This window comes from Lepidochelys kempii, chromosome 15 (assembly GCF_965140285.1).
Source record: "Lepidochelys kempii isolate rLepKem1 chromosome 15, rLepKem1.hap1, whole genome shotgun sequence".
Classification (NCBI taxonomy): Eukaryota; Metazoa; Chordata; order Testudines; family Cheloniidae; genus Lepidochelys; species Lepidochelys kempii.
In genome coordinates, this window is record NC_136394.1 from 1533790 (window position 1) to 1549194 (window position 15405).

At 49.5% G+C, this 15405-nt stretch overlaps 1 protein-coding gene across 11 annotated transcripts in view; it reads left to right on the forward strand.

Moving 5' to 3' along the window:
* Positions 1-13307, forward strand: part of ASCC2 (activating signal cointegrator 1 complex subunit 2) — a 48233-nt gene extending 34926 nt beyond the window's left edge. For 10 of the 11 annotated variants that reach the window (XM_073313073.2, XM_073313079.2, XM_073313075.2 and 7 more), the window contains 4 exons: positions 7981-8205; positions 10652-10742; positions 11549-11628; positions 12563-13307. In XM_073313073.2, coding sequence (XP_073169174.1) covers positions 7981-8205; positions 10652-10742; positions 11549-11628; positions 12563-12734 — 568 coding nt within the window. In that variant the 3' untranslated portion in view covers positions 12735-13307. Of the gene's footprint in view, positions 1-3841; positions 3940-4783; positions 4999-7980; positions 8206-10651; positions 10743-11548; positions 11629-12562 lie in introns of those variants that run through there. The other variant, XM_073313084.2, reaches the window with a different exon arrangement.
* Positions 13308-15405: the final 2098 nt, after the last annotated feature.

The following is a 15405-nucleotide window of genomic DNA, read 5'->3' on the forward strand; positions in this document are numbered from 1 at the left end:
TGTTTTTGAAGTTTTTTTTGTTGAAGAATTGCACCTTTAGGTCTGTAATCGCGTGACCAGAGAGATTGAAGTGTTCTCCGACTTGGTTTTTGAATGTTATAATTTGTGACGTCTGATTTGTGTCCATTGATTCTTTTACATAGAGACTGTCCAGTTTGGCCAGTGTACATGGCAGAGGGGCATTGCTGGCACATGATGGCGTATATCACCTTGGTAGATGTGCAGGTGAACGAGCCTCTGATAGTGTGGCTGATGTGATTAGGCCCTATGGTGGTGTCCCCTGAATAGTATGTGGACACAGTTAGCAACGGGCTTCGTTGCAAGGATAGGTTAGTGGTTCTGTTGTGTGGTATGTGGTTGCTGGTGAGTATTTGGTTCAGGTTGGGGGGCTGTCTGTAAGCGAGGACTGGCCTGTCTCCCAAGATCTGTGAGAGTGATGAGTTGTCCTTCAGGATACATTGTAGATCCTTGATGATGTGTTGGAGAAGTTTTAGTTGGGGGCTGAAGGTGATGGCTAGTGGCGTTCTGTTACTTTCTTTGTTGGGCCTGTCCTGGAGTAGGTGACTTCTGGGTACTCTTCTGGCTCTGTCAATCTGTTTCTTCACTTCAGCAGGTGGGTATTGTAGTTGTAAGAACGCTTGATAGAGATCTTGTAGGTGTTTGTCTCTGTCTGAGGGGTTGAAGCAAATGCGGTTGTATCGCAGAGCTTGGCTGTAGACAGTGGATCGTGTGGTGTGGTCTGGATGAAGGCTGGAGGCATGTAGGTAGGTGTTAGGGGGCTTATTCCTTCACCCACTTACTTCCCTGGTCCTTCTCACATGAACAGAGAGCAACAATACCCGAAGTCCAAAGGTGCAAACAATTCGATGTTTATTGGGGTGAACTTCCAGCAAGCATGATTCCAGTTTCCTTCCTTAGTATCCTCCTTCCCAGCTCTGACACCACAGAGCCTTACACCTGTGTCCCTGTTCCCATTCCTACCCTTAGCCAAACATGATTCCAACTTCCTTACTCCCATTCCCTGTTCCCATTTCCCCCTTTAGCAAAACATGATTCCAATTTTCTTACCCCCCATTCCCTGTTCCCATCTCCCATGCCCATGCTCACCCACACCCACACCCCAGTCACTTCCTCATTGACTACAGATTATATAGTAAAACTTGAGTTCTGCTTAGCTATACCTTAACCAATCATTTTCCTGAAATTTAACTAACCAATCCTAACATATTGTAACATGATTATGTAACCAATTATATCCCACCACCTCAATTAGTTTACACCCAGCAAAATTAATTATACAGCAGACAGGAACAATCACAGAACCAGACAGAGATTATACAGACAAACAACAGCAAAGTGGGAACTATAATGACAAAACAATACAGAAGTGAGGATTTCACATCCCAGCTATTGATAAGTGAGTTCTTGCCAGACAGGATGCTATCAAACTAAGTTTCCTTTTACATTTTCTAGGCACTTCCCTTTCTCTGGAGGCGATAGGCATTATCAGGACAGGATTGTATCCTAACAGCCGAATAGCTCCTTATTTCAATGTGACTAGTTTGGGATGTGAGGAGGTGACCGGTCGCTTCCCAGCTTATGGCTGCCTCTGCTGCTTAGCCAAAGGCCTTAGCCTAAGAACAGGGCCTCAGACTGTCACAGTAAGAGAAGGCCCTTACACCAGCAGACAGTGATTTTGATTCTTTCTTTTATACCTCTATCACTAGCCAAGTGATAAGAATACACCTAAATTCTTAGAGTACAGGCCTTTACAGACAGGCCTGAATATCTATATCCTAACATAGCGGTCAGTAGGTTTCCGGTATAGGGTGGTGTTTATGTAACCATCGTTTATTAGCACTGTAGTGTCCAGGAAGTGGATCTCTTGTGTGGACTGGTCCAGGCTGAGGTTGGTGGTGGGATGAAAATTGTTGAAATCATGGTGAAATTCCTCAAGGGTTTCTTTTCCATGGGTCCAAATGATGAAGATGTCATCAGTGTAGCACGAGTAGGGGCATTAGGGGAGGAGAGCTGAGGAAGTGCTGTTCTAAGTCAGCCATAAAAATGTTGGCATACTGTGGGGCCATGCAGGTACCCATAGCAGTGCCGCTGATTTGAAGGTATACATTGTCCCTAAATATGAAATAGTTATGGGTGAGGACACAGTCACAAAGTTCAGCCACCAGGTTTGCTGTGACATTATCGGGGATACTGTTCTGACGGTTTGTAGTCCATCTTTGTGTGGAATGTTGATGTAGAGGGTTTCTTAATCCACAGTGGCCAGGATGGTGTTTTCAGGAAGATCACTGATGGATTGTAGTTTCCTCAGGAAGTCAGTGGTGTCTCAAAGATAGCTGGGAGTGCTGGTAGCGTAGGGCCTGAGGAGGGAGACTACATAGACAGACAATCCTGCTGTCAGGGTGCCAATGCCTGAGATGATGGGGCATCCAGGATTTCCAGGTTTATGGATCTTGGGTAGCAGATAGACCTTACCTGATCACTCTCGTTTCAGTGTGTGTGGTAACACCCATTGTTTCATGTTCTCTGTGTATATAAATCTCCCCACTGTATTTTCCACTGAATGCATCCGATGAAGTGAGCTGTAGCTCACGAAAGCTTATGTTCAAATACATTTGTTAGTCTCTAAGGTGCCACAAGCCCTTCTTTTCTTTTAACTTTTTAGTGTGGACCTGGCCCCAGGTTATCCCCCATCCCTCCCATCCCCATTCACCACATTCCACTGATCAGAGCACCAACAGACATCACATGCATGTGAGACTCAGCAATGCTCTATGTCTTCTCCCAAACCATTCCCTGCTGGCTGACCTCAGCTATGCCAGTGGACACCAACCGGTTGATCGCAATTGACTGGTTGATCCTAGAGGATCTCGCAGTCGATCGTGATCTCTGGTGGTGCAGCGGGGCGGCACTAAGGCAGGGTCCCTGCCCACCCTGGCACCACGCCACTCCTGGAAGCAGCAGCAGCCGCCAGCGCGGCCCCAGGGGCGGCGAGGCAGGGGTCTCCCTCTGCGCGCTGCTCCTGCCTGCAAGCACCGCCCACCCAGCTCCCATTGGCTGGGAAAAGGGAGCTGTGGCGGCGGTGCTTGTAGAGGGGGAAGCGGGCGGAGCGATGTGCCCCCCCGCCCCACCAGGGGCCCAGGGGTGTGTTGGTCCCTTCCAGGAGCAGTGTGGGGCCAGGGTAGGCAGGGACCCTGCCTCAGCTCCAGCCATGCTGCACCACTGACCAGGAGTCGCCGGAGTTAAGTGCTGCCCGGTGGGAGGCTGCACCCCAGCCCTGAGCCCTCTCCCAGAGCCAGCACCCCATATACCCTCCTGCACCATGAACCCCCTCCTGCATGCCAAGCCCTAGCCCTGACACCCCTCCCAGAGCCAGCACCCTGTACTCCCTCCTACACCCCAACCCTCTGCCCCAGCCCGGAGCCCCTCCTGCACTCAAACTCCCTCCCAGAGCTTGCACCCCTCACCCCCTCCTGCACCCCAACTTCTTGCCCCAGGCTCAGCCCAGAGCCCCCTCCTACATTGCGAACCCCTTGGCCTCGGCCCCAGCCCACAGCCCGCATCCCCTCCCAAACCCCTATCCCAGCCTGGTGAAAGTGAGTGAGTGTGGGGGGGAGCGAGTGACTGAGAGAGGCAGGGATGGAGTGAGCGGGGGCATGGCATCGGGGAAGGGGCGGGGTAGATCCTGGGTTGCCCTTAAATTCAAAAAGTGATCTTGGGTGTAAAAAGTTTGGAGACCACTGAGCTAGAGCCATTCTTTTCCCACCTGTTTGTCAGCACACGTCTTTTGCTCAACTCAGCCCCTTCACCCTCCACCTTGCAGAGACAGCTCAGATCTCTTGTGCCCTGCTGCTCCTTTGGTTCCCCATGTTGCTGTGGCCATCACTCTGCTCTCCTGGCTGTGTCTTCACTACAAAATAGGTGTGTTTTTTAGATCAGTTAAGCTAAGGCTGGGAGTTTATCACGGAGGGCATGGATTCCTTGACTTTCCATGACCTCCATGACTTCTGCAGCAGCCGGTGTGCCTGGCTCCGGGGCAGCTTAGGCAGCCCTTGCGCCGGGTGCACTGGCCACTGCTGGGGCAGTCTCGGGCCCCTGTGCCCCGCATCTCTTCCCCACAGCTGAGTTTGGGTGTGGGGGGGAGGGGGTTGGGGCAGGGTGAGGCAGGCGCTCGGTGGCTCCCTGGAAGCGGCGACATCCCCCTCGCTCAGCTGCTCAGCAGAGGCGTGGCCAGGTAGCTCTGTGCGCTGCCTCTGCCCAGAGCTTCGCAGCTCCCATTGGCCGTGGTTCCCCTGCCCCCTGCCCCCTCCCAAACCCAAACTCTACTGCTACTGGGGTGGGGGGGAGAGGAGGCGCAGAGCCAGGTAGGGAGCCTCGCAGCCCCGCCAACTTTCGCCCCCCCAGCACCAGCGCGGGTCCTGGGCCACGCACCGCCACCTACGTCTCACCCCCAAACAGCTGGACCGCCCTCCCAAGGGGCCCGTGGGCAAACCCCCCCCCCCCAAGTTTTTTTCACTGGCGTTTTTAGTAAAAGACATGGACAGGTCATGGGCTGTGAATTTTTGTTTACTGCCCATGATGTGTCGGTGACTTTTACTAAAAATATCCATGACTAAAACGAAGCCTTCGTTATAGCCCTTTTGATGTAAAATCCAAGTGAAGGTAGCTTTTGGTAGCTAGTTGGGCTCACCCATATACCCTCCACCTAGGGTTGACCTTGGCTTGGTACGTCAAGGTAAGAAATACAATGTCTTGTCTTCACTAGGAATTTATATCGAGATAGCTGTTTTGATGCCAAAACCATGCCTGTTTCGTGGTGAAGACATCCTCTGCCTCCCCTGTTCTCCTTGACTTGCAGGCAGAAAACTTGATACTTGCCCAGGCTTCTGAGCAATAGGGTTTCCTCCAGCCTCATCTGAGGCCTGATTTGGGTCTCAAAGATCTCTACTCTTTTTGCCTCCCTCCTTAAAACCAGAGAGATGTAAGTGTGGTGCTTGCTCTTTATCTTATTAGAGTTCTGTTGTTGTTGTTTAACATGATATTGCACCTGAAGACCACAACCTGGCTGGGCCCCATTGTACTAGTTCAAGGGTGGGCAAACTTTTGGCATGAGGGTCACATTGGGGAATAGAAACTGTGTGGCGGGCCAAGAATGCTCACAACATTGGGGTTGGGGGGCGGGGGGCCGGGTACAGGCTCTGGGGTGGGGCTGGGAATGAGGAGTTTGGGGTGCAGGAAGGTGCTCCAGGCTGGGATCGAGGGGTTTGGAGAGTGGGAGGGGGATCAGGGCTGGGGCAGGGGTTTGGAGCGTGGGGAGAGGCTCAGGGGGTGCAGGCTCTGAGTGGCGTTTACCTCAAGCAGCTCCCGGAAGCAGTGGCATGTCCCTTCTCCAACTCCTATGCGGAGGCACAGCCAGGCGACTCTGTGTGCTGCCCCGTCTGCAGGCACCGCCCCTGCAGGTCCCATTGGAGCGTGTAGGAGCTGGCGTGGGGCTATGCTGCGACTTCTGGGAGCTGTATGGTGCAGCCCCAACCCGGCCCCGACTGTAGCAGGGCCGAGCCGTGACGTTGATGAGAAAGCTGCTAGTCGCTCAGGCTGTTACCCCAGGGTGGATGGGGACTTCCAGCTAAAGCCTGGTTGCCCCCTGGGCTCCTGGCTCCCCGCTCCCAGACGGGCTGTGCCCTCCCAGCTCTTTGCTGGGAGCCCAGCTACACTGAGGCTCCCTGCTGGGAACCTGGCAGCTGTCTAGGCTCCAGGCACAGAGCTCATCGGTGGGAGCCCGGGTGGCTGTCTTACTCCCGGCGGGGAACTGAGAGCCTGGGGGGCAGCTGGGGTCCCAGTGGGGAGCAGAGAGCTGAGAGCCCAAGGCAGGACAGCTAGGCATCCAGCGGGGAGCTGTGAGCACAGGGGGGCAGCTGGGGTCCCAGCGAGGAGCTGCTTGTGGAATTGAGAGCCCAGGCTCTCAGCCCTTCTTAAGTTGCTGGAAGCACTCCTGGTGAGGATGTGTACGGACAGAAGGAGGGCAGTGTGGACATGAACCACCACAGTAATTACTGTAGTGGTTGTAAGTTGACCTATGTTAGGCATGGTCCACACTTAAAGGTTAGGTCAACATAGCTATCTTAGTCAGGGGTGTGAAAAACCAGCCCCGGACCGATACAGCTATGCCAGTCTAAGCCCTATGGTAGATGCAGCTCTGCCGACTGAAGAATGGGTATGTTGATGGAGCGGACTTGGTTCGGGGAGGTGGCGTTGCTACACCGGGGGAAAACCCCCTTCCGCTGGTGTACGGTGTCATGGTAGTATAGAGAGGCGGACACAGCTCTGTCAGCCTTGTTCACTTCAGTGCAGCTTTGTTGCAAAGCCATCAGGTCGTCTCAACAGGAAACAATTCCCGAATGCCTAGTCAGCCTCGTTGCTGAAAACCAGCAGGAGCTCCTAGCCCATCCTGCACGGTACACGTGAGTAAAGCAGAACATTTGCAGGGTCATTTCGAATTGATTGTAACTAAATTTAAGCACAGCAACAGAAACAGCGGTAGAAGCAGTGACTCATGGAGTAAGGGGAAGCAAACATTATCTAATTTGGGGATCCTGAATAGGAATGGAATTGATGGTCAGGGCAGAGGATGGCTTTCCCTACGTTTGCAAGAATGTCACAGGAACCTGGCAATTCTTGATATACCTGTTCATCAGACAGGTTCTTCCACTAGTAATATGAAGAGACTATGCAGATTCTGAATAAATTCTGGATTCAGATGTGAATTCCTCCTCAGGCTTTGGGAGCTGCAGGTTGTCCTGAGTAGACTGAGAAAGGGATTTCCCCATAAGTCTGCAGTAAGTTCTCATATGTGGTTTACAACCTCAGCATCACAAGGTCTTGATCACTGTACAGGATCAGTGGGTGCTCAGCATGTCCGAAAATCCAGCGTGAGGTATCAGGTCCCCGTGCAACTGAGGCATGCTAAATCAATGGCTGTATTTGAATATTGGCTGTACCTCTGTGTCTTGATTTCCCTGTCTAGAATATAGGTCTAACGCTAATATTACTTGCCTCACAGGGGTTGGATGAGGCTTAATTGATGGGTATATAAGTGATTTGAGATATTTAGATGAAGTGCAGTAGGAATGCAAAGTGGTGTTATTGTGGGGCTCTGATTTCCTGGCTGAGGCAGATCTCCCTGCTTGGTGGTTTTTTCTGCTGTCCTTTCCCCTCTGAATCCTGCTTTTCTAGCCCCTGTTTAGTGCAATACTCATAATCTCTCTGTGTAACCTTGTGCGCTCCTCATCTGTTTGTTTGTATGCAGCGGCTTTCTCTCATCCTACGCTTAGGTTGGAGGCTTTTTGACTTGAGGGAGTGTACAGCACCTAGTACAGAAGCAGTGCTGAGCCCTGATTTGTGCCTTTGGGCGCTACTACAATGCAGATACCTCACCACCATGAACCAGCGCTGCTGTAGCCTAGTGCTAAAGGGCACCATGCACCTGGACATGCTGCCACTCAGCTGCGACAGGTTCCAGGCCCTGACCACCTGTAGTTAGTCATGGTCCATGGTACTTTTGGGGAGAGTTTGGTCCTGGTCCAGCTAGAGTAATTGCATTTGGCTATTCTTAAAATCTCCTCTGCAGTCTCCGCCAGAGGTGGCAATCTCCATTCCTGTTCTGACCTGTTGCACAATCTTGCTGGGTGCTGTTGAACAGCGGTTGTGTTCAAACCAGAAGTGGCTGTTTTCGTTAGTGGGTCAAATAATCCTTTTGCATCTCCAGTACTTACCTCAGGAGGGGAAGCAGTGAGGCTTATGTTTGTGAGCTTCTTTGAGATGAAAGGTGCTAGAGCAGGATGAATAAAATGTAATCACCAGATGGTGCTTAAATTTCCATTTATTTAGAGTTGCTCTTTACAGCTAGATTTTTTTAAACTGCCTTTATTTCTTTCTGCGCCCCCCCCCCCCCCCGCCATGCAGGAAGGACAAAGATACGACAAAAAGTTTACTGAATGACAAGCGCCTGATAGCTGAGCAGAAGGAACGCTACAGCCAGTACAGTGTGATCGTAGAGGAGGTCCCTGAGCAGGAGGGGGAAGCCCAGTTCTATAGGGTTGACTATGAGGATGAATACGACGACACCTATGACGGCAACCAGGTGGGGGCGAACGATGCTGACTCAGATGATGAGCTGATCAGTAGGAGGTGGGTACAGCATCTTTGGCCAGCAAGAAGAGGATGGTTGGTATGTCCTGTAAGCCATGTGTCTGCACACTGGCACAGAGCCTGGGTGAAAATGCATGTCCTGCACAGAGGTCTCCACTGCCCATGCTTCTGCTCTCACCCCAGACAGAGGGGCTCAGAGACACCTCTCTGCTCTTTCTGCTCCCAGCCTGGAGGAGGGGTTTCTGGGTCTCCCCTTTCCCCTGCTGGCCAGGAAGCTTCTCCCAGCCATGGGAACAGGGAGTTGTCATGCTCCCCCTTCCTCCTGTACCCCTTCCCTCTCTCCATGTGTGGAACCAAATGCTGCCGGAGCTCAGTTTTAAAACCCGAGCGGGAGGCTTTGCTCAGAGAGGTTAAGCTTGCACTGAGAAAGTCCTTCACTCTGCACACAGAGGGGAACGCTGGTCATTGGGGACAGAGGGTGTGAATTGGCCTCTTATAGCTGTTTCTCCCCCCACCTCAAGGCAGAAAAGCCGTTGGGCAAACAGTAAGAAAAAGCTGGCCCCTGTTCTTGCTTGTTTGGCAATTCCTTGGGCACAGGCTCTTCTGTGATCTAGTGATTAGAGCATGCAACTGAGAGTTCTGGGCTCCACTCCACTGACTCGGCATGTGACCATGACCTCTCTGTGCCTCAGTCTCTCCATCTGCAAAATAGAGCTAATACTGAGCTGGCTCCCAGGGTTGTGAGGGTTAGCTGAGGTTTGGAACTGCAAAACATTAATTCTAAGAGCGTGGCTAGAGATGCGTTGGGAAAAGGAATGAGATTTTGACAGACAACCAAGTATGCACACCCACTCTTTCTCCCTATATCTCCATCTTTTGGAAGCTGTAAGCTTAACATTTCTCTGTGATTTACAGAGTAATTTTCCATCCAAAACAGCATTTTCAGGAAGCAGGAATTGTAAGATGTTAACAGACAGAGCTAACCCCATTTAAAAACAAAATATTGCTCTTCTCTACTTCTTTCTTCTTTTGGAATCTTCCTAAAGAGTTCTAGAGACTTGAATAAAAACTTTCTTACAGTTCACCTGTAACACCTTGGGGCTTGGTCTTCAGAAGTTGTGAGCACCCACCCTTCCCACTGGCTTTTCTGGGCGGTCTGAGGGTGCTCAGCATTCTGAAAATCAGGCCTGGGCGTCTGACATAAAACCAAGGCTCTTGTGCTTTTGGTTGTAAGTTTTAATTTCCTCAGTGACACGACCACAGATTTAAAATCAAATGGAATCCTTTAGAAGAACTACATTGGAGGCAGAAATAAGGGGATAGTTTTTCTCTTCTTCGCTCCAGGCCCTTTGCACCGCTTGAGATGTGCCAAGGGGCCATAAAGCCAGTGGGTTTTCTCCTGTGTGAAGGACTCCCCAGCGGGCGCAGTGCCGGCATAATGGGTGCAACTGAGGATCAGTGGGATAACCTCTGACCAATCGCAGCAGTTTTAAAGTGGGGACTGTTTTGAGCAGATACCTGATTTTAATATGGTGGCACATAAGGTGAGCTGATATGCCTACATACAACCCCCAGCCCCATCGCTGTCTGTGTGCTGAGGTCTAGAGAGAATTAACCATCAAATGCCATTGCTCTTTGCACAATGCTTTCTGGGTGGTCTCCTAGAGGAAGGCATGTTTTCTTTTGTGCAGCTCTGTTGTCCCTTGCATGTCTCAAGTCTTTTCTGCCTTTCTCCTCTCCCTTGCAATTTACCCAGTGCATGAAATGCCATCCTATCCCTGCCTCGAGGTGGCACTGGATAGTAAGTGTTTTAAGCTCCCTTTTTAATTTAGATTTGACAGATGTGAAAAGAACATTCCACAGGGAACTGAAGATGTGCATGTATAAAAAGGGAGAACTAAACAAAATACACAGCCCCAAATTCAACCTGGGGTAGTGTTGCTGCCTGTCCAGGTTTTCCCAGGATCATCCCTTTTCTGAGACAGCTGTCCCAAGAAATCTGTAAGGGAGCTCAGTACACACAGCCAGCTGGCCAGTTTTATGGCCTCAGGATCATCCTGGATGTCTGGATTTTTTGTACATCAGAGGTGGTGCCTGGGGGAGATCTCCATTGACCTCTGTGGAATGACAGTCGGGCTGCATCAGTGTATATGATCCTACAGGTGATGAAGTATTAAATATGAAATCAAGGATACACGTTCCACTAAGATACTTTTCCCTAGTAGTCTATATTCACCAATTGCAGATCTCCCGGAAGTCATTGGAACATGGCAAATTTGTCATTGGCTGCTCTCTTTCTTTCTAGATTTGCTAATTCTTGCTAACACTTGCTTTACAAATTAGGCAGGTCCATAAAAGCTGTGGATTTTACTTCTTGAAAGAACTGCCCTTCTGTAATTCAGAAGTGTCTTTAAAATATTCTAGTATCAGAATTGCCCAGATGAAATAGTACTGAATCTTTCACCTTTCTCTCTCAAATTCCCAGGCCATTTACCATCCCTCAAGTCCTGAGACCCAAAGGACAAGAGGAGGAGGAGGAGGAGGAAGTGGAGGAGACTGAAAAGGAAACAACAAAGGTTACTAGCTTAATTTGTAGGCTGATGGGAATTGGCACTAAGTTCTATTGTGTGCCCTGTCTATTTCACCTGTTGAAGCCCTGACCAGTAACAGTGTGGAAAGGGTTTCCTTTTCCAGAACATGAATCTGTTCGCATAGCATTGAGGCAGCTCTGCTTTTCTGGACTGTGAAGTGTCCCCCGAGTACAATTGCCCACAGCCTCCCCACCTAGGCATGTCACATGACTCTTACTCCTTGGAGAGGTGTGCATGTATCTCTGGAAGAGAGGACAGTGTGTGTGGGGCAGAGGGGAGGATCATTAAGGCTCTATTATTTTTATGGTTGTCATGGATTTAATGGAAATGGGGGGGGAGGGATAGCTCAGTGGTTTGAGCATTGGCCTGCTAAACCCAGGATTGTGAGTTCAATCCTTGAGGGGGCCATTTAGGGATCTGGGGCAAAAATTGGGGATTGGTCCTGCTTTGAGCTGGGGGTTGGACTAGATGATCTCCTGAGGTCCCTTCCAACCCTGATATTCTATGATTTGGCTGTGATGGCAGGGGGGAGACCCTAAAATCTCAGTGAAAACACTTGCAATTCAAATTTTTGGATGCTTTCACTTTGATTAATTTGGCATCTCACTTCAGTCGCTCCGTCACTGATCCTGGGGGACTACTTGGCTGTAATTAATAACTTCAGCTGAGGGATGCGGGGGACTCTCCCCACACCAGATAGCCACAAGAAGTCAGGCTTGTGTAGCTCCCCAAGTCATGCTGAATGCTGGTAAGACGATAATGAGATTAAAGACTTTATTTCCATCCCACAGCAGGACCATTTTGTGCAGGACCCAGCAGTGCTGAGGGAGAGAGCTGAAGCCAGACGGATGACTTACCTTGCAAGGAAAGGGTAAGACGGAATCCCTCTCCATGGGTGAATCGTGGCTCCATTGAAGCCAGTGGGAAAACACTCCGACAGTTGCACCTGGTCAGAATATTCCTGTCTGCCCAGGGCTCCAGCCACAATGGTATGTTGCATCTTGAGTTGACGAGAAGCTCCAGGTCTTAGGCTATGTCTACACTGCACTTTCATCATTAAAACTTTTGTCACTCAGGAGTGTGAAAAGAACAAACCAACCCCGAATAACAAAAGGTTTAATGGCAAAAGCGCCGTTGTGGGCAGCGCTCTGTGGGTGGGAGACGCTCTCCCGCCGCTGAAGCTGCCGCCTGTCGTCAGGAGAGCGGCTCCACGACGTGCCGTACGATGGCCGTGCTGCAGTGACTCAGCCATGCTGTGGTGAGGGGTTCAGGGTACACGTGGCCTCAGACCGTCCATCTTTTGAAAAAGTTGTTGGGAGTGACACATTTCCAACACCTTACTCAGCTTCCGCTTCGCTGCCTAGAGTGCAGCTACACCAAGTGGCAGGGATGCCTGGCAAGTCCCCTCGCTGGCATAGCAATGCTGCTGCTGCAGTTATATGGGGGAAGGGAGAGCAGGAACCTGCATAAGATTAGTAAGATTTTGGGGTACAGGAGCTTTCTAGATCCTCAGTAACTACCACAGGGGATGTCTGGACAGTACAAGGCTTCAGTGCAATATCTGGCTGGCTGCTGGCATGCTAAAAGCAGGAAGAGTGAGCTGTCATCATATGGCTGGTGGATAATGTTCAGATACTATAGAAGCGCTGCATAGCTCACTCATCAGGGGAGATGGCTGGGTGGATGGACTCCCCTCAGGTGTGCTCTCCCCACAGGATCCTTTGTCTTAGAAGGAGAAATTAGAGTTGTGATCCTGTGTGCCTTGTGCAGAACTTGTGTGATTCCCATTTTTATCTATACTTCAGGTACAAGTATGACAACACCCCGGCTGTTGTAGGGAATGTCAAGGGGCATGGACAGAGCCGGGATACAGTCCAGGAGCGAAAGAAGAAGGAAGCCAACAAAGGGGCAAGAGCTAATCATAACCGCCGAGTCATGGCTGACAGGAAACGGAACAAAGGCATGATTCCTTCGTGAGGGACTCTTAGCCCAAAGCATTGCGTTGGATTCAGGCCTTCACTTCTGAGGGCCTCCTGATCTTAAGTTACGGTGCAATACCCAGCCCTTCAATGTTAACTGGGATCACCCAGCCCTTCGGAGAGCTTTCCGTTTACAAATAGGAACTGCCCCTCAGGCAGGCTTGCTGCTGTGCTAGTTGTCAATACAGCTAATGCAGCAACCGCCATTCAGGATTTTTTAAAACTATTTGTAATGATTCTGTGAGAACTTTATTTTCATATAAGAAACACCCCCCCCACCCCCACCCCCCCAACTGCCTGGGGCATCCACTCAGCACAGCTAGGAGCACTTAGAATGAGCACTACGACTGGCAATGAGGTTTGCCTGCACCATTAGCTACAGCTGCCCACTCCACACACGTTGCCTTATCCTGCAGGAGACTCATGGGATGCATAGAAACCAACGCACAACAGCCCATTCCTGTTGCCGACAAAGCCCTAGGAGTTCAGCTGTATGGTGATGTACTTTAAATTCCTCTCCCTCCAGCGAGAAATGTGTATAAAAACATGCAGATAAAGAATTTGAATCTTTTGGCTTGGTGTTTTATACAGTTTCCGTCAATGAACCCTATCTAATTTAATCTGTCTGTATCTGTTAGCAGTGAACTATTATATGTCTGCAGTTAGGAGCTTGTTTAATGAAGTGAGGTGTGCAGTGGATATGCATGGACCAAAGCCCCTTTGAAATGCATTCATTATCAAGGCATCTAAAGCATGATGATTACAGTTTGCAAATAAGGGGAAGGCATGCAGTGATTTGCTTCTGCAGTCATAGTCCCCATAGCTACCTGTCACCACTCATTAAGCAGAACAGCTCAGATCATACCTGTCATGGGGAATGCTATGAGCTAGTAGTAAATAGCAATCTCTGCCTGCTGACAGAGGGCTCAAGAGAAACAATCTTGTCATAGAAAACATCACTTCTACAGAATGAGACTGTTCCTGAGGTCACTTTAATCTATTTGTAAGGTGCTCAGATACCATGGTGAGGGCTACCTTACAAGAGCCTAGACAGACATTGGAGATTGCGCTAGCTGTCTGTGATACAAATATCATTAATAGTTGTCACTAAATATCTGCACATTTAAAATGTGTTCTGCTCACCAGTAAACTTATACTATTTATTTTCAAATGTAGGATGAGTACATTAGCTCCCCACAAAAACAGGTAACAAATGGGTTGTGGTAGATTAACCTGCTCCAAAGAAAGTCAAGAGCAATTTATTTGTGGTGTATTACTGCCACTTAAAATGCACTGAGTTCTAAGGTTTCCAGCATTCTAGCCCTTGTTTCCGCATGTGTCGTACATGTTGCTTTTCTCCAAATACTGCAGAAGGCAGGCTTTCGTATTAAGCTTCGAATGCACATCCCTCACTGCCAAGTTATACGCAGGGGGAGGAGACTGTACAGCTATGTGACTAGTCCTCTAACACTGGGGTTGCTTTCAGAAAGGATGGAAATGGCTGTCACCATTATGCAAATAGATTAAAGCCCCTCAATGTTCAGAGGATAAGATTTTCTGCTCTATTCAACAGCCCACTAGGACATGGGGTAAAAGGAATTAATTTAACACTTGTGCTTTCCCAAAAGCCATTGTCAATAGCCATGGGAAACTACTTAACCCCTGTACTTTCAGTTATCCCGTTGCCTAATAATTTGCTTTTTGCCAGACTTGCTACTACACCTCCCCCTCTAATATGTATTCATTGCTAGGTAACTCTAGCTTCAAGGCTGCTGAAACCACCATCACTAGTTCAGCATAGCACGAAGCTATCAGCACTGCAGGTAGAACTTGCACTAGAAGCAAAGGTGGGCTTGGAGGTTTTTTTAGGTTATGAGATTAGCCCAGCAAGGCCTGAATCCTACCCCCTAGGGTGCCTCTATAAAAGTAATCTAGGGCTGCTAGGAGTCTACAGCAGCCATTTTTACTCTAACAAAATATTGGCAAATCCTCCTTACCCAGCAAGTGTAAACAGCACCCATTGTGGTTAATCTATTTTCAAAAAAAGAGGACTTGCGGCACCTTAGAGAGTCTCAAAGGAGCCACAAGTCCTCTTCTTTTTGCGGATACGGACTAACACAGCTGCTACTCGGAAACCAATCTATTTTCAGTATCCATAAAGCTTTTCTCCAGTTCATACTACTGCTGTAGCAAGCTTCATTCCACCTCAGTCATCCATCAGCAAAACATCAACTGCACATTATTAGTGGAAATGTAACAAGTAGAAAGACAGTTCAAGTGTAAGCTGCGTACGACTGGCAGGCAGCTTGGTTTGTACAGTACTGCACTGGACGGACAGGAGGTAGCTGTTTTCCATCATCCCCGTGCACTAAAACCAGATTCCCACTTTTCTACTTTTAAAGGAATCAGGTAGTTAGATAATGCTTTGTAACTTCAATTCCTGTGAAGGAAGAGGGTTTTTGGAAATAGGCAGCAAGGGGTCATGGGAACTGATGGCACTGCTATGAGTTAGGATGAGAGTGCTTCCCACATAGACAAAGGCACTAGTGCTGCTCCACCTAGCAGGCTAAGAATAGCACCCTGACACAAAACCAAGCAGGGCAGCTTGGGCTAGCTGCTTGCATACAATCCCACCTAACACCCCTGCTACAGGCTCACAGCATGGTAGT